General features: G+C 39.1%; 1 protein-coding gene and 1 long non-coding RNA gene across 6 annotated transcripts in view; one reads left to right on the plus strand and one right to left on the minus strand.

Moving 5' to 3' along the window:
* LOC124041235 (transcription factor COE3-like) overlaps positions 1-1,197 on the minus strand; it is a 78,543-nt gene extending 77,346 nt beyond the window's left edge. For all 4 annotated transcript variants that reach the window (XM_046358591.1, XM_046358590.1, XM_046358593.1 and 1 more), the window contains exons 1-2: positions 518-1,197; positions 106-262 (exon numbers count right to left, since the gene is read on the minus strand). In XM_046358591.1, coding sequence (XP_046214547.1) covers positions 106-262; positions 518-648 — 288 coding nt within the window. In that variant the 5' untranslated portion in view covers positions 649-1,197. The remainder of the gene's footprint in view (positions 1-105; positions 263-517) is intronic.
* The window catches only part of LOC124041238, a 33,024-nt gene that overhangs the window by 5,901 nt on the left and 8,934 nt on the right, over positions 1-18,189 (plus strand). The window contains exon 1 of one of the 2 annotated variants that reach the window (XR_006839905.1): positions 1,105-1,397. The exons of the other annotated variant lie outside the window; for it this stretch is intronic. This is a non-coding gene — a long non-coding RNA (uncharacterized LOC124041238). Of the gene's footprint in view, positions 1-1,104; positions 1,398-18,189 lie in introns of those variants that run through there. 2 annotated transcript variants of the gene reach the window in all.

Genomic DNA, 18,189 nt, shown 5'->3' on the forward strand with positions numbered 1-18,189 from the left:
CACGTGACCTGCCTTACTGACCCACACACATCTCTAAATACATCAAGTTAATTTCAAAGTACAGATTATGAAATTCAATAAATTATATTCTAATGCAGCGCTTACTTTATCTTTCTCCACAAAGTCCACATAAGCTGTCCTTTCAATCTCAACGGGTTGACCCTGTCTGTCGTACAGTGCCAGGACGAAATGGAAAAAATTGGATTTTCTGAGGTTGGAAGGCGGCTGCTTTTCATAGTGTGCCCGCGCCAAACCAACACCGCTGCGGGGAGAAAACAAGAGACCATATCGGTTAAGTATCAGACACGGGGGATAGATGGTGGAGCTGATGAAAACAGTGAAGACGTGGAAGCACGTTAGAGTACGAGAGATTTCTTGATTTGTTACAATAGAGGTAATATGATGTAATGAAAGAGAGGAGAGTCGAAGGGGTGCATTGGGAGACCGTAATTGATACAGGGTAGTGAGGGTCGATATGAAAAATGCGTGAGAAAATCAGATGATTTGGCATGCGTACCTTTGGGCGGCTGTGTTCGCATCAACCACCCCAGCTGTGTGCATCCATGAGCGGACTGAATTCAGCCCACCCAGCGGTTCCTCCTTCATCGTTGTCCCACCCCGTGATATAGTTTCCTGAATCCCGAACATTTAGAACAATTTACGTGCAATGAGCCTCCTGTGAAATTGGGTAAATAAACGTCCAAAAGTGTTATCCTTGAGGGTTTACGGGATGTCGTAAGTGCGGTATCAGCCTTGCAAGGTGAAAAAAACCCGGTCCTCAGGTCTCGCCTCCCTCTTCAGTCCGTCCTGGGTTGCAGCGATGTGAACAATTCTCAAAGTACTCTACTTAGTTGGTGTGGTATCCACAGACCGGAAAAGTGACTTGCTCAACAGACTATGATTTTTTTAGGCTATTGTTCCTTCTTTTTGTTATGCTTATTGACAAAAAAATCGATGGTTGTTGTTTGTGTGTGGATGATGCTCTCAAAGTAGCGACATCCTTGAAGCACCACATCCAAAACCTTCAGGACACTGTTGAATAAACCACTCCTGAAATGGAAAGGTGCTGCTTCACCAAAAGACAAACACACGCAGTAGCTGATCACCGTGGAGGTGTTCCCGGTACGCAGGAGAGGTGGATAAGGGGCCTTTCGCGTCGTGCAGGATGGATGGGAACATGCAAAACTAAGCCCTCTTTCCCCGAGGACTGAAATCTTTCCCGGGAGCCAAAACTCTAAACCCACGGGAGAGGCTCTGTCAGAATATGACGCTCATGGGGCGTAGCTTTTACCATATATGGAGCTCTGACTGTTCCTGTCATACTTTGGCGCTATACTATACGAGTATAGCATAGAAGCAACCTGAGAACACTCGCTCTACTTTCCTCTTGCAATGTGGTGAGTTGATTTTTTTTCAATGATATGAATCCAACGAGGTGTGACCGTCACACAACATCCATTCACTATATTAAAAAGCTATTCCTGTAATGGTCATTTGTCTATTGTGAACGCTTGCTTAAATGATGGTACATTATATTTTTCAGAAGATTTGTAATTAAGCATTTTCATGTTTCAATTAGGTTATTTAATTGGGAGTATTATGACACATACGATTGACATGGCCGGCAGAGAATTCACTAATGTGTGCTAAGCTAACGAAAATATTTAATAGGCCCATATGTTAGGCCTACATAAATCATAAATCATGTTTTAGATTAAAATATTGAAATTCGTGTCATATCTTTGTTTAATCTCAAATGTAGCCTATATTTAATCGAAAGCGACATCGACTAAGAATCTCGAATAAGGCCGAGTAGGTAAACTGACTGTGTTTTAATTCATCTACAGCGACGCAGATATTAAAAGTTTTTACCAAACAAAATGATAAGAATAATGAAAGTGGATAATGAGTTTGGGAAATTACCACCACTCATTTAGGGTATGTTCCAAATTATATTATGAATCAGGAAAACATAATGAGTGCCATTTCATTCCATTTATATTCCCTGACCTCTAATATAAACAAGATCCGGATCGCCTTGTATTAAACATTATCGGGGACAATAAGGTATCGAGTCTTATTTTCATCTCGTGACAGTAGGCGTCATAAGTAGTATAATGTTTTGATGAATTGGAGGAGAGCCCATGTCCGAGCCATAGCTTCAGAAAACCCTTCACCTTATTGAGGGTGAATATGTGAAGGAGGGGGAGGGAATGGGGGGAGGAGAGAGGAAGAGATGTATCCTCAGCAATCTATCTGGTGTTGAGGGTTAATAGCTGCTGCCAAAGATAAGTGAATAATAAGCTGTTGCTTTCACCTCTTTCAAGATCTATTGCCTTATTGCCACTCCGCATAATAAGATATATATCCTTATACATGCGTTAAAATTAAATGATTTAAAATGTATGGACAGTACATATTTTGATCAGACAAGCAAGTAAATGCCCATTTACCAGTTCATTTTTAATTTTGTACTGTCATTCTTCTATGAACACAAATATAAAACAGGCTGGGGAGCAGAACGGAGCAAATTTGTCTGTTCATTTGAGATTGTCAACCTATCTTTCTTTACAGAACTTTGGCCTAGCCATACTGGTTTTTTTAACATGGCTTCAGTCGTTTATTAGAACTTAACCCCTAATTACACGCACCAATTCGATTTAAATCTGATTATCAAATTAGGAGACGTTGAGACAAATCCTCTTAGATCTGATACTGTTGACTTGAGAGGGAAAATGGATCTCCACACCCGTCACGTAGGTAACGATGCTGTCCTGAAAGGAGGCTTTAAACCGTATTTGACAACAAATGCAGCTGCCCCGCTATTTCAGAAGATATTAGAGGAAAATGAATGCAAATCTGTGTTCAGAAGCCATCTGGACGTGGCGAGAGGCAGTCAGCTGCTCCACACACAGGCGAGGAGCCTGAATCCGTCTCGGCTCATTCTCCGGGATCATCTGCATGGTGGGCACACAGCGTGGAAAATGCGCTCGCCACCATTAGGAGAATATTACAATCACACGTTCCAAATCAAATGATGTTGTTTGTTGATCTCCCATTTGATAACACTACACGTTTACGGATGAAGAATCTGATATCTATTATTGATCTACTATTTATATCAATCAATGGGTCTTAATCAACTTGCCACATAGGCCACAACTATTTCTGCATCGAAAAAAGTTAATTGTAGCATATACGGGCCTACCACATTGAACGTAAGTGAAAACAAGATTCCTGGAAGTGCATCAGTTGTTTGCTCCCAGGCATATTCATATTCATATATTTTTGATCATATTGCAATTCTCATTCAAAAATATATATTATTAGATTACCAAAAAGCTAACATGGTGATGCGGCTGAATGTCTTCAGATCATTGGCGCGTGGCTCTTTTGTGCCTTATGACTAAGACCTCCGGTCTCGAAGGAACGAGTCTCCACAGTTGATGGTGACGTCTTCTTTTTTTGTACGAATATACGGGGCCAGGCCCTCATGATCTCCGTAAATTTGCATGTAAATGGCGACATCAGCCGATGCGCATGCCACAGGCCAGAGGGCCTCCCAGATGTCAAGGCAAAGTCAATCAGACGCCCGCTGCCCAGCTGTCCTGAAGACTGTGGACGTTAGGAAAACTATTATAATCACATTCACTGATTAGCCATCATGTTTTAACTTGATTGATTCAGGGATAAGCCACTTTTGTGAACTTTCAGCGTTTTTATTATAAAAAATGAATGTAGGCTTAATGCACATTTACAAAAGCCATGCACAATTCACTATTTTGTGATCAAAAAGCCTAGTGTCAAATATAGTAAACAACCCATGTATGAATTTGATTCGAAAGATAAATATAGTCTATGCATAATACGCATTTATTTTTACTACAAATGTGTGTCTTTATCAACTGGTTTCTGAATGTGAAACAGAAAATTCGTTTCAGAGTTGCAAGGAGTTCACACATCAGCCTGTTCTTTATTGCTGTATTGGCTAAATAGGTCATACGAATCAAACTCCTTATAGAAATGTCACTTGTAACATAATGATTTGCCTTAGATTGTGTAGACTTCATGTAGCCTCTGTTTAAAAGTCAATCTGATATGACACAAATGAGTAACATAGGCAGATATCATAATAAAAACATAAGTACAATATTATGAAAGACAAGGAAAAATGTACTCATAAAAAATACACTGAATGGCATAACGAAAAACGCATTGGGTCTACATCTAGGCATACATTTCAGACATTTGAAAACCACATTCTAAGCCGTTTCCCCAAATGTTTTAAATACTTAGTTTAGCATAAAAACAACAAGTATTGGCTATGCAGCGTTTTACAGAGAAATTAGAGGAACATAAACTGAGTGTACAACAAATTAGGAACATCTTCCTAATATTGAGTTGCACCCAATGTTGCCCTCAGAACAGCCTCAATTCGTCGGGGCATGGACTCTACAAGGTTCCACATGGATGCTGGCCCATGTTGACTCCAATGCTTCGCACAGTTTTCTTAAGTTTGCTGGATGTCCTTTGGGTGCTGGACTATTGTTGATACACACGGAAAACTGTTGAGCCTGAAAAACCCAGCAGCGTTGCAGTTCTTGACACACTCAAATCAGTGCGCCTGACACCTCTGAATCAAATCAAATCAAATCCTACTACCATACCCCTTTTAAAGGCACATCAATATTTTGTCTTGCTCATTGGCCCTCTGCATGGCACACACAATCAATGTCTCAATTGTCTGATGGCTTAAAAAAACGTATTTAATCTGTTTCCTCTGCTTCATATACACCGAGTGAAGTGGATTTAACAAGTGACCTCAATAAATTATCATAGCTTTCACCTGGATTCACTTGGTCAGTCATTGTCATGTTCCTAATGTTTTGTACACTCAGTGTATCTGAAGTCACATGTGTAGACGCAAAAGGAGTTGATAGACAGCGCCCCTCGTTGGTTAAAATAGAGACATTCTGTCGATTTGGGGCATCTGTTCTCCTCAGTGATGAAATTAATCGAATATTAATTTTTTCACGCCAACAGAATGAGAAGAGTTTGAACCAATGGTCCCGGGCAATTGTATGCAAAAGAAGATGGATTCGATTACAGGCCTAATAGTCTTTCTTTGAGTAGCCTACAAACTATTTCCCGTACCTGTTTACTACTGAAAATGGTGGCATCTATAAGGGAAGTTTATTTCAACACACTAAAATATTTGACAATTTTATTTTACAACGTGAAAACATGGGAAAACTGCGAGTTTGATTTAATCTAATCTAATCTGAGCAATTTATTGAGACGATTTAAGTGTAAAATGTATTACTATTATTATTATTATTATTATATAGCATTTTACGGTGATACCACGAGTTCACATTTTCGTCACCAACTTGAGTGAGAGTTGTCTTGTTAATTGTATGCAATGGTGAGTTCTGTCAAGGGCATTGGCCGCGCACACAATTTGCATTTCCATTCTGCTGGAAATGATGAGAGTTGCTGCGCGGTTAGAGCCTCGCGGCGCAGACTGCGGGCAATTCACATTTTAAAACGGCAAGATAAATTAAATAAGAAACCGAGACCACTTCAGGGCTATTAACATCTAAAACATCCCCTGGAAATTGAGGCAAAAAAAACAGCATGACCATTCCCCATTTACACCGTTCTAAAATCCATTGTAAAATTCCCATCACTAGAAGTATATGCCTAGACCCTACATCTGAAAGTGTCACACAACAAAGTTGTCCTTTCAGTTATTTCGATTTCTTTATAAAGAGTAATTGAATATGATATAGGTACCAGCCTACCTCAAATCAGTTTTTAATCATCTGCAATAAACAATGAAAAACTCAGACTTAACCATTTTTTACATGGCAATAGTAACTGCCATTGCCAATCGAGAACATGGAAATAAATGCATGCCAGCAAATAATTTACAGTCCTCACGCCAAAGATATGCTGCCATGTTCCCTCTGAATCTAGAGATCTTTGCTTCGCTCATTGAGCCACTTGATTGACTAGTTGTTCGACGGTGATATTGCCCCACCTACAGGAGTCTGCGAAATTGTCAAGGATTTTTAGGAAGGAATTGAGAGTTTTCAGTGAAGATTCTTACGGCACTCTATGAACGCTCATAATAGGAGTCTATTCGGGTACTCTGTTTATCACTAGACCAGGGCCTCCTTTCCTAGTTGCGACGTAACTTAAACATTACGATGATTGTACTAGTTGCATCGTTATTTACGAGACAACTTTTTAAGTGTTTCCCAAACGTTCGCTATGTGCGTTTTTAGACCATGTACCAATACTGATAGGATCGAAAGAAAAGCAACGCTGCTCTCTGATCAGCCTCTACTCAAATTTGACCTTAATAACATCTTAATTATTTCACAACACTGACGATGGATCAGCTCCTAGAGAGATATTACCACATATGGCTGGAAATATTCAGGAGGCTTATTATAACGCTTAAACAATGAATGCACTAAATCACCGATTTGGCACATCATTGAGCACGTTAGGCTACACATCATTAAGTATATTGAGACAAATTACAGACAGTAGCCTACAAGAAGCAAAATAGAACTCCATTGATTGAACATGAGATTGAAATTGGCCAATATGATTGAAATTGGCCAATAGACTAGGCCTGCTGTTTATATATTAATGCAGCCATCTCGATTTTATTTTTACAAGTCACTTGTTTGTTTTAATTGCAAAGACATCGGCAACTTTGTATATTTGTAGTCAACTTTGTTCTGAAGTTATCAGCAGTCACATTGAGATGGATAAACCATTTGTTTCTGTGTATAAAGTGACGCGGGAGGGTAAAAAGTGTCTAACAACGCCCTTGGCTGTTCTACAAGTGGTATGAGGCAGGCGTTAGGAGCGTTTTCAAGACCAACGTTAAATTCAACGGTTTTGGGGAACAGCTCAGTGATTTAAAGATGCTCCTATAAAGGTTTTAAAGATTCATTTAGCCTTAAGATGCTTTTGGGGAAACATGACCTGTAGACTAGACTTAAGATAGTAGTTTAAAGTAAATCTCGAACACTCAAATTAATATGTCACATAAAATAGGTTACTTAACCCCTTTAACCTAACCCCTAACCTTAACCCCTAGCCTAGCCTAGCTAACGTTAGCCACCTAGATAACGTTCGTGTTAGCCACCTAGCTAAGGCTAGCCGCAACACATTGCAATTCGTAACATATCATACGAAATTGATGATGGAATGCACAAATTAATACATACCATACAAAGCGTAACATATACTCATTTGAGTGTCCCGGATTTACATGCACTATGTTACCTCTACCCCTGAGTCCAGGATGCTATTCATGCTTGTTTGCGAAACACTCTTAAAAAGTTAGCACATAAATAAAGATGAAACTGGTACAATCATCAAAATGCTTAAGTTAAGTTGCAATTGGGAAACGAGACCCTGGATCACTCATAAATGTTCAAATGTTTTTAAGAGCAACGTTACTAACTAAGGCTCTGGGAAACAGATCGGATACTAAAGATACTAATCTTAAAATTCTTCGAGTGATGATCTTAACGTTACGATGGCTGTGAGAAACAAGGCCCAGGGTCATGCTGATACTGATAAGAAGAAAGAAAAGCAGCGCTGCTCTCAGATCAGCTTCCTCCATTCAAATCTCACTTTAACATTATAAATATTCCACAATACTGACAATGAATCAGCTCCTAGAGAGATATTACCACCTATGGCTTCAAATGGGCTATTGACTCGGTTTATTATACTTACCCAATGATAATGCACTAACTCACAGATGGGGAACATCACTGTGTGTGTGTGTGTGTGTGTGTGTGTGTGTGTGTGTGTGTGTGTGTGTGTGTGTGTGTGTGTGTGTGTGTGTGTGTGTGTGTGTGTGTGTGTGTGTGTGTGTGTGTGGAGGGGGGTCCAGGCGAAGGGAATCCTCCCCCGTAAAAAAATTACATTTCAATTTCAACAGCTAAGTACATCAATCTGGTGCACTTTATGAAGAAATATGAGAGATTAGATCTACTTAGAATTTTGTAAAATTAAAAGATACATTGATTCATGTGGGCGAACTATCCCTTTAAAACAATGCTTGATGAAAATCATGCAGGGGGGGGGGGTATTCTTCTCAAGTGCAGGGGGTTTGAAAATGTTCATGCTATGACTATTCATTTCTCCATGTCACCCTACCTTCAATAAAAATATAAAGGTGGTTGAGTCTGACTAGTGGCAGATACTTGTCATCTTACAATACATAGACAAGATATTTTCTGTTTACGAGCTATTGAGAGTTCCCTTGCCATTTCTGCATAGCAGCTTGTGCCCACTACTAAAATGAGAAAATAATTGAGTTAATATGCATTTCAATATAGCCTGTTCTCCTTTTTTTTAATACTTACAATCAACATGTCCTTGACATACATAGCCTACCTAGTGAACGCCGACAAAAATGCATAGCCTCTCGTAAAGTCATCATATTAGATTTCAAATAAGTAGTTACGCCAGCAAAATTGGGTTGAAGAGGAATAATAAAAGTATGAGGAATAACTGTACTGTTCTTGCTGACAAGCACACTGATTTTCCTATAGCCTAATATGATAGCCCATCATAAGGAATAGGAACTGTTCCACTGACTTACATCAGCTAATGTGAAAGACATAACTTAAACAGAATATATCCTGAAGACAACATGGCATAACCTAAATCTACCCAGGACTACAGCCTACCCAAATTAAGTCTATTTATTTTTTCCCACTTCCCCCACTAGGATAAAACAATTTCTTTCTCCATGTGCCATCTTAAACCACATTTGTGCTTGTCCAGTTACCAGATTGTTACCTATTAAGGTAACATGGCTGAACACGTTTGTTTGTTCGCTAGTAGGCTAGTTTTAAAATGGCCCTAGACATGGTTTATTTATCAAATGTTTCCCACAAATTCACGATAGAAAGAAACATCATAACTTGGTAAAATGTATCATATCTTTTGAACAGTTTGGGCTAGAGACACACAGTTTTCAGTAAAGTAATGCTGAAACCACGACAGTCCGCCTAGCATGTAAGTGATACGCTGTGATGGGAAGTTATATAATATATCTTATCATATTATCATATCATATACAGCCTGCAATTTCAAAATTCGACCATTAAAAGGTTCAAGGCTGAACCAAAACAATTCTGGACTGTAGCCCCGGAAGACCAGGCCTAATTAAGCCACAGGTAGCCTAGTCATAATATAGAACTCAATTCAATTAACATGAAATTGATTTCAATATGTATGCATGTATCTTTTAATGCAGTCATCTCGGTTTTCATTTTAAGCATAATTTTTCCTTCACATGTTTGTAACAATTGCAAATACTTTGGCAACTTTGTAGTAGTCAACTTCTTTCTGAAGTTTTTAGCAGTCACAGTCAGACAGATAGCCTAAACATCTTGATTCTATGTTTAGTGATATCTTCTGTGAATAAAGTGACGCGGAAGGGCAAAAAAGCGGCTAACGACACACTTTGTCTGCACTACGAGTGGTCTGGATCACTCATAGATGTGCAAAGCTTTTTAAGAACCAGTTACTAAGGAAGGCTCTGGGAAACATTTTGGCTACTAAAGATTCACAGTAAGAAGGTTCTAATGATGATCTTAAAACCCTTTGCTGCAGTCAATGACCATATGCGCCCTATTTGGCATCATGGGGGGAATATTATTAATATCTTCCATAATTTCATAATTAATAAAGTTTTTTTTTTTACTATGAAAAGACGTTGTTTCTATGTCAAGGCAATTTCAGCCTTTTGTGATGTATATAAAGTGTAATATTGGGATGCAAACTCAAAATTGAATACATTCCAACTCTATATCTGAAATGGTACAGGTGACTTATTTTTTTAAGCCCATAACAATGTGTGTGAGGTGTATACTTTTGTTTATCATCAGTCTAAGTGTAATTTCGACCTCATAGTGTGGAAATATCACCAAAAACAAAACAGGAAAATCACGTTTTTAACTGCACTGGCCCTTTATCGCTATGAAGGCTCTGGGAAAAGAGGCTACGATTACCATGTGACATACACAGGCCCAGTGGCGACCCATCATTCAGGGCAGCAGTTTTAAGCCCCAGCTGTTTATCCAAAAATATATATATACAGTACCAGTCAAAGGTTTGTACACATCATCCATTTCCAGCAGATCTAAAAAGGATGATGGAACAGAATGGGGAGAGGGGTGCAGGTTAAAGTTTTACGAATCTTCCCTCTAATACGATGGGAACGTTTCAACATTTGTTGTTTTTTGAATGATCTTCAAAGCGCAGAATGCACGAAAACAAAAACACAATCGTAAAACTTAACAAAAGGCATAAAGTAAAAGTGGATTAATCTACAAATACTGTACATACAGTACCAGTCGAAATGTTGGATACACCTACTCATTCCAGGGATTCATTATCTTTACTGTTTTCTACATTGTTGAACAAATAGTGAAGACTTCAACACTATGAAATAACACATGGAATCATGTAGTAACCAAAAAAGTGTCAAATCAAAATGTATGTTATATTTGAGATTCTTCAAAGTAGCCACCCTTTGCCTTGATGACAACTTTGCACACTCTTGGCATTCTCTCAACCAACTTCATGGGGTAGTCACCTGGATTGCATTTCAATTATCAGGTGTGCCTTGTTAAATGTTAATTTGTGGAATTTCTTTCTTCTTAATGCGTTTGAGCCAATCAATTGTGTTATGACAAGGTAGGGGTGGTATACAGAAGATAGCCCTATTTGGTAAGAGACCACGTCCATATTATGGCAAGAACAGGTCAAATAAGCAAAGAGAAACGACAGTCCATCATTACTTTATGACATTGTCTTCAAGTGTTGTCGCAAAAACCATCAAGCGCTAAGATGAAACTGGCTCTTATGTTGACCGCCGGGTGCTCCCAGTGGCACAGTGGTCTAAGGCCCTACATCTCAGTGTTAGATGTGTCACGACAGACCCTGATTCGATTTCAGGCTGTATCACAACTGGCCGTGATTGGGAGTCCCATAGGATGGCGCACAATTGGCCCAGCGTCATCCGGATTAGTGTTTGGCCAGGGTAGGCCATCATTGTAAATAAGAATTTGTTCTTAACTAACTTGCCTGGTTATATAATCATTTAAAAAAGGAAAGTAAGACCCAGAGTTACCTCTACTGCAGAGGATAAGTTCCTTAGAGTTACCAGACTCAGAAATTGCAGCTCAAATAAATGCCTCACAGAGTTCAAGTAACACACACATCTCAACATCAACTGTTCAGAGAAGACTGCTTAATCAGGCCTTCATGGTCAAATTGCTGCAAAGAAACCCTTACTAAAGGACACCAAAAAGAATAATAGACTTTCTTGCGCCAAGAAACACAAGCAATGGACATTAGACCGGTGGAAATCTGTCCTTTGGTCTGATGAGTACAAATTTGAGATTTTGTGTTTCAACTGCTGTGTCTTTGTGAGTCTCAGATGATCTCCGCATGTGTGGTTCCCACCGTGAAGCTTGGAGGAGGAGGTGTGATAGTGTGGGGGTGCTTTTCTGGTGACACTGTCAGTTATTTATTTAGAATTCAAGGCACACTTAACCAGCATGGTACCAAGCATTCTGCAGTGATACGCCATCCCATCTGGTTTGCGCTTAGTGGGACTACCATTTGTTTATCAACAGGACAATGACCCAAAGAATCTCAAATATAAAATATTTTTTTCTTTGTTTAACACTTTTTTGTTACTACATTATTCCATATGTGGTATTTCATAGTTTTGATGTCTTCACTATTATTCTACAATGTAGAAAATAGTTAAAAAAAAACCCTGGAATGAGTAGGTATGTCCAAACTTTCGACTGGTACTGTATATATTTGTTATTTTTTGTTGCCTGTTTTGCATGGTACTTTTGCATTAATACGTGTCTCATATACCAGTTTGCAAACAATGTGAAAAAGATTGTATTGAGTTAATAAAGCTGCATACAAACATGGTCTCTTTTTTTCTTTGTTGAGTAAGTCTATCTGAGCTGAAGGGGCACCCAACGGAAAATACAGAGCATAGGGGTTGGTAACCTTCTCTAGTTGTGCTGTGATTGGCTCAGTGTTCTGTTACTCATGTGGACACTATATTACTGCAACATCTAGAAGGAAAGCTAGAAAGTTCAAACCCCCTTGGGTGCTTTACATTAGAAGTGCCCATCCATGAAAGATCAAGGTCATTGACCACAGATAAAATGACATCAAATCAATTTATATCTACAGCTTTGATTGGACTGATCATATCAACATCATACTTTCAAAATCTTAGCTAGCAATCTACACAAGCAGTCATCATAAATCAAGTTCACAATCTACTGGCAAATCATTTTCAATCCTTGTCATATGAAGATAAATGATAGATAAAACGTACAGTATCTGTGCTTATCGGCCATTGGACATAAACATTACACGACAAGTTGGAAATTGCAAATTCAATAATGAATGGTTTGGAAGGAATTAGTGGCTAACTGCAAGCGTTGAAAAGCAATCACTATTATGCTTCCCCTGCCTGCTATTCGGTGGAGAGAGTGTGTGGTCCAAGGGCTTAAGGGTCTCTTTTCCAAGCTTAAAAGGATAAACATTCTATGGGCCAGAAAAGGTTGAATACATTGGCCATGCTGTCAATCCAGCATAACTTCAGACACGTTCAAAACAATTGGAAACTCGGAACTGGGTAATCTCCGATGTCAGTGAGTTCAAGGCAACTGGGAACTCCGAAAAAAATTAGCTCCGACTAGGACAATATGTTTTGAAAGATCATCCAACTCAGAATTCCAAGTTGGGAATTAGGGCCTCTTTCTAGAGCCCCGACCTGAAGTTCACTGACGTCATGATTCAATGTTGTTTTTTCAGAGTTCCCAGTTGCCTTGAAAGCACCATAAATCTAGAGAATGCTAGACTTTGATGATAAAGTTTCATGACAAAATTTGCCCACAAGAGGGACCGCCAGGCTACTTTCCTGTGCACAGCACAAAGTTGAGTTAAAAACTGTATTGTATGCTGCTGCATAAATTATGTAATAGGCCAGGGAGTTATGTATACTGTAGCTAAGAAAGTAATGCTAAGTGTATGTTGTGTAGTAAGCTGTTAGTAGTCCATGTACCTCACTCTAATAATTAAGTCCCTTTCCCCCTCATAACTTAGCCTACTATTCTGACTTTGTGGTGCACATGTAGCCTGTAGCCTGTTTTATAGACATCAAATTCATCAAATTCTGTAAGAGCTTTCATTTTCTGCTTTTATAACCCCCTTAATGTATCCTATGGTTCTGACTTGGTGTGCATGGAGGATACTGTAAGAATGGTCCATGTTCTGAATTCTAGCGCTGTACATTTCAAAAGTGCTGAACAAATAGTTATATTGACTACATCTGTCTTAGCTCGCACATTAATGTCTTAATCAAAATTATGGATTGCCTCTTATCCGCTCATCATTCCCTTATGCCATAGTTTGTACATCTTAATTGTCAGTAGAAACCACATTTGTCACTCGTTTCAGAAAACTAGGCATACCGTATGTCACATGTAACTACTTCACAGGAGAGCCATTTGAACGTAAATTTCTTCTTTTTTTAATCAAAATGCATTTTTTGTCAGAAATGCCCTCTGAAACATGTGAATTTCATGTGACTTAATAACAAACTTGCATTCCATTTGTAAATACAAATAAAATTGTTAAATTACGGGCCTAGTTGATTTAGCCACGGAAAAGACAGGAACCTTCCCGCTAGCCATGATTGGCTGAGATAATGGTGGGCCGGACATGCCGAGAGACGAGTTCCGATCGGTCTGCCATGTAGCACGCTTCTGCCTATATCATGAGCTTTCTAATGCGGCTTCTTTGAAAGATATGACATAGTAGAACTGCAAAAGTGTTGGTCTCCACTTTCTGGAGGACCGAGTTCTGAAATCAGTGGAATTAGAGTATGATAGCTAAGGAGATGGAGACATTTTCTGGTGTTTGATTGGAAATATGCAGAGCGAGTCGGAAAGAGAACACACAGAAGGCTGTTGTTGTATAAAACACCCGTCTCCAGATTACATCTTCAAACTATGGGCAACCATGGCATCTGTGACAAAGGGGGAGAAGCATCCATCCATGTATACGGGTAAGATAGTCCAGCTAGCTACATTTTCAGATATTGCACGTTTCTAATTTTGTCAGGAAGTCACGTTCATTTCAAGTTAAAGCTAGCTAGCTGACGTTACCTGGCTGGCTCGCTAGCTAACGTTACGTGTATGATCTGTGTAGTAATATTAATAGCAAGCTAGCTAACATTGAACCTGGTTGGTTAGTTACCTGCAGATTCATGCAGGGTAGTAATGTTATGAGTTTGTTTAGCTAGCTAACTACAAGTCTAAACAAGAGACTCCACTATGCAAGTAACTATTTCAATAGAATGTTCAAGATGTCACTGCGACAACTGTTGATAGACGAAGCTGGTGAATTTGCTCTGGCTATCTACTCCGATTTTATCTGAGTGTGCCAGAGCACAGAATAACTGACACATTTAAGAATGCTCAACACACGTTGAATATGGCCGGTGTCAGTAAACGTTGGCAAAAAAAGCAGAATTCAATTGTTGCCAGCAGCACAGTCAGAGTCACCAATGCTCAGGATAACATAAAAACAGCCTAACCAGCCATGCTAGGGTGAGTAAAACGGTCAGAGTGAGCTGTTCTCTCATTTGTGTCTGGAAATAGCTAGCAAGCTAGCCAATGTTAGCCAGTTAGCTTGGGTGCTTGACTGCTGTTGATAGGTTAGAATTCTTGAATCAACCATACTCCTCGGCCAGATTGTCCAGTGTGCGTTCTGAATGCTCCATGAGGGAAACGCTCTGAATTTACGAACAGACAATCTGACAATGCTCTGACTTTACAAACGCCCAGAGTGCACTCTGGGACTCCAGATTGAATTTACGTTGTGACCTGTAGTATAAACCAGCCTTTAGTCTTGAAATCTTTAGTTGTTTAGTACATAGCCTCACATATGAATCCTTAAAGAGATGGGTGGGACTAAGGCTTAAGAGGTTGTGAACGATGCTGAATAGGTGTAGACAAAAAAAACAGCTCTCCAGTAGGTTTACCAAAACATTCAAGGGACATTTTATCAAAAGTGAGGTTACAAGTTTATCAACTTTCAAAGCAGAATTACTTTCCCATTGTTTCTCAACAAGCCGGTCGGTCACATATGTGATTGGAACAGTAGCAACAGAACGCATGATGCAACAAACAAGTCTAAACAGCGTTGTTGTCTGAAAAGCTTCTGATGGGAAATAAAGGTCTTCACAATTTTATTCCTCAATGTCACCTTCTATAGCAAACTTTCAAGCATCACACGGAACATATCCATAGCCAAACTCATTCCATAAACCATTTTAAATAACAGGTTGCGCTGACAAAACACAAAATGTAAGTTAGCGACCTAACGTTTAGAGTTGTTTACAATGTATCACATCTTACATTTACATTACATTTACATCTTGGTGAGCATAAGGGAGAAATGTAACATTGTTTAGAAAAGAGATGCGTGTCAGTTAAGGTAACAACAGCTAAATTCTTTATTATGTCAGCCATCTTTGTTTATGTTTGACAAGCGAAATTCCCTAATCAGAGAATACCATTAATTAAAAAGGCATATAAACAAAGTCAAATTCAAAGACAGCTGCGCCCATTGCCCGAAAAATATAAACTTAGTTTGGCTACTTTTCAGCATTTTACAAATCTTCTATATACTTGTTACAGTGTATACAAGAACCGGAGCATATGACTTGACAAGTCGTTTACAGTTTTTGACAAATCACAAAGCAAAGAAAATGTTATCACCCCACAGATCATTACCCCAAATACAAGCCTACTGCCTAGCCTAACCATAGCTTGAACGCTAAACAGGGTTGCCAGATTTAGACAAAACCATTTTAGGGGGGTTAGTTTCATTTGTGGGTGATTTCAAGTCCATGGGGGTTAGAAATGGGGGAAGGTATTGTGGGGGGATATGATGCAGGACATATTACTATGATGGGGGATTTATCAATAAATGGGGTACAAACACAGGAGCAGTTTACGAGTTTAAAAAAAATGTAATCCCTGGGAAGGGGGGTCTGAGCTGGCAATCCTGAGTAACGATAGTCAAGTGAACCATCCCTTCACATCGTTTTGTTATGATATCTTTGGTCTGACAGACATTTACGTGATAACCAGAATGCATTGTATGATGTCAATAAACAGGCACCACACATAGCTGGCATTTAGCTTAGCATTAGCTCATCATAATCAATACAACATTCCAAAAAGTATTTTACACGCATCATATGTGTCAATTACAATGTATACAAGAATGAGAATGCATGATTTGTCACCTGTACTTCAAAATGTGAATAAAACAGTAAATACATTATGCTCCATACATACATACAGTAGAAACAACACAATATACAGAAACTATAATAATAACATAATAAGGTATTTACTTTGTTAAAAAGGCTGCCACGCCCTGACATTAGAGAGCCATTTTATTTCTCTATTTGGTTAGGTCAAAGTGTGATGTGGGGTGGGCATTCTACTATGCTTTGTTTTATATATTTGTTTGATTTTATTTCTATGTTTTGGCCGGGTATGGTTCTCAATCAGGGACAGCTGTCTATTGTTGTCTCTGATTGGGAATCATACTTAGGTAGCCCTTTTTCCCTCCTTTCAGTGGGAAAAAGGGCTACCTAAGTATGTTAGTGGCATTAATGCCCAGTTAAGCTTCACGGTCGTTTCTTTGTTTTGTTGTTTTGTTGGTGACATTCAGTCAAATAAAAGGAATATGTACACTCACCACGCTGCACTTTGGCCCACTTCTTACGACGCCCGTGACAAAGGCACACATGTCCAAAGTTATTATTAGTATGGAAAACAACAATGAAGGCAAAGCAGGTGCCAGCCGAAAAATGTGCCAGGGGAAAAAAGTTTGTGCAAGGTCTGTTCTGACTGGAGATGCGCAAATGTCTGCATACTTGATCTGGGGAAACACTGGGAAAGTGCTTAGGCTCTCGTCGAAGAGAGAAGTTTGACCGACTCAGTAAAGCAGTAAAGCCTCAAACATAAATTGTGACTAACCGGCTCGATTCGGACTTATGTAGCAACATTTTAAATGGTGTTTTTTACATTGGATAAAAGTAGAGACTCAGAGCTAGAAAATAGCATATCACACATTACATTTGAAGAACTGAATAAATGTTGTATTGGATCATCCATGCTCAGTACCTATTGTCCAACCTCTTCCTTTCCCTTGTTATTGGAAGTGGTGCAAATTGTATAATGCTTCTCTTTGTTCTACAGAGTCAAGTCACATGAATAGCCGTCCTGAGCACACACACAAAAAAACACACTGACTAACTGATCATCATAAAAAAGTAACACCCTGGTGCTCACTTGGTCTACTTTCGACGGCAGCAGTAGTAGAAGAGGGATATGGGAAGAGGAGGAATAGCATTCAGGAGAGCATGCTTCTACACTGCCCTACCAAGCAAAAGAGCAGTAACTGCACATTTAGTGAACAATTAGTTAATGATATTTTTTATTTTTGATACATGCTTTATCATGTGGACAATTATCCTGCCTCCACTGTGGAGAAAATGGGAGGTCATGTTTGCAGTGACTGCAAAAAGTTACAGTGAAACCAAGGAATAAAGCAGTAACTGTTCCTCACGTCAGTTACTGCCTTTTACCTTGGTTTCACTAAACTTTGGGCTGCAATGTCTATGGTTTACCTTAGTATTATTTATGTTTAGGGTTACGGTTGCAATTAGGGTTACAATTAAGGTTAGGGTTAGGGATTACGGTTAGAGTTAGGAGTTAGGGTAAATTATAGTTTATAGTTTAGGTATAGTTTTAGGGTTAGGGATTACGGTTAGGGTTAGGAGTTAGGGTAAATTATAGTTTAGAGTTTACGTATAGTTTTAGGGTTAGGGTTTGGGGTTCAGGTTAGGTTTAGGGTTAGGGTTAAGGCTAAGGTTATGGTTAGGTTAAGTTTAGGGTTAGGGTTAGGGTTAGATTTAGGGTTAGGGATTAGGGAAAATAGGATTTGGGATGGGAATCAATTCCTTGGTCCCCATGTAACAGTATAACTTTAGACCGTCCCCTCGCCCATACCCGG

The sequence above is a fragment of the Oncorhynchus gorbuscha genome, linkage group LG08 (assembly GCF_021184085.1).
Source record: "Oncorhynchus gorbuscha isolate QuinsamMale2020 ecotype Even-year linkage group LG08, OgorEven_v1.0, whole genome shotgun sequence".
Classification (NCBI taxonomy): domain Eukaryota; kingdom Metazoa; phylum Chordata; class Actinopteri; order Salmoniformes; family Salmonidae; genus Oncorhynchus; species Oncorhynchus gorbuscha.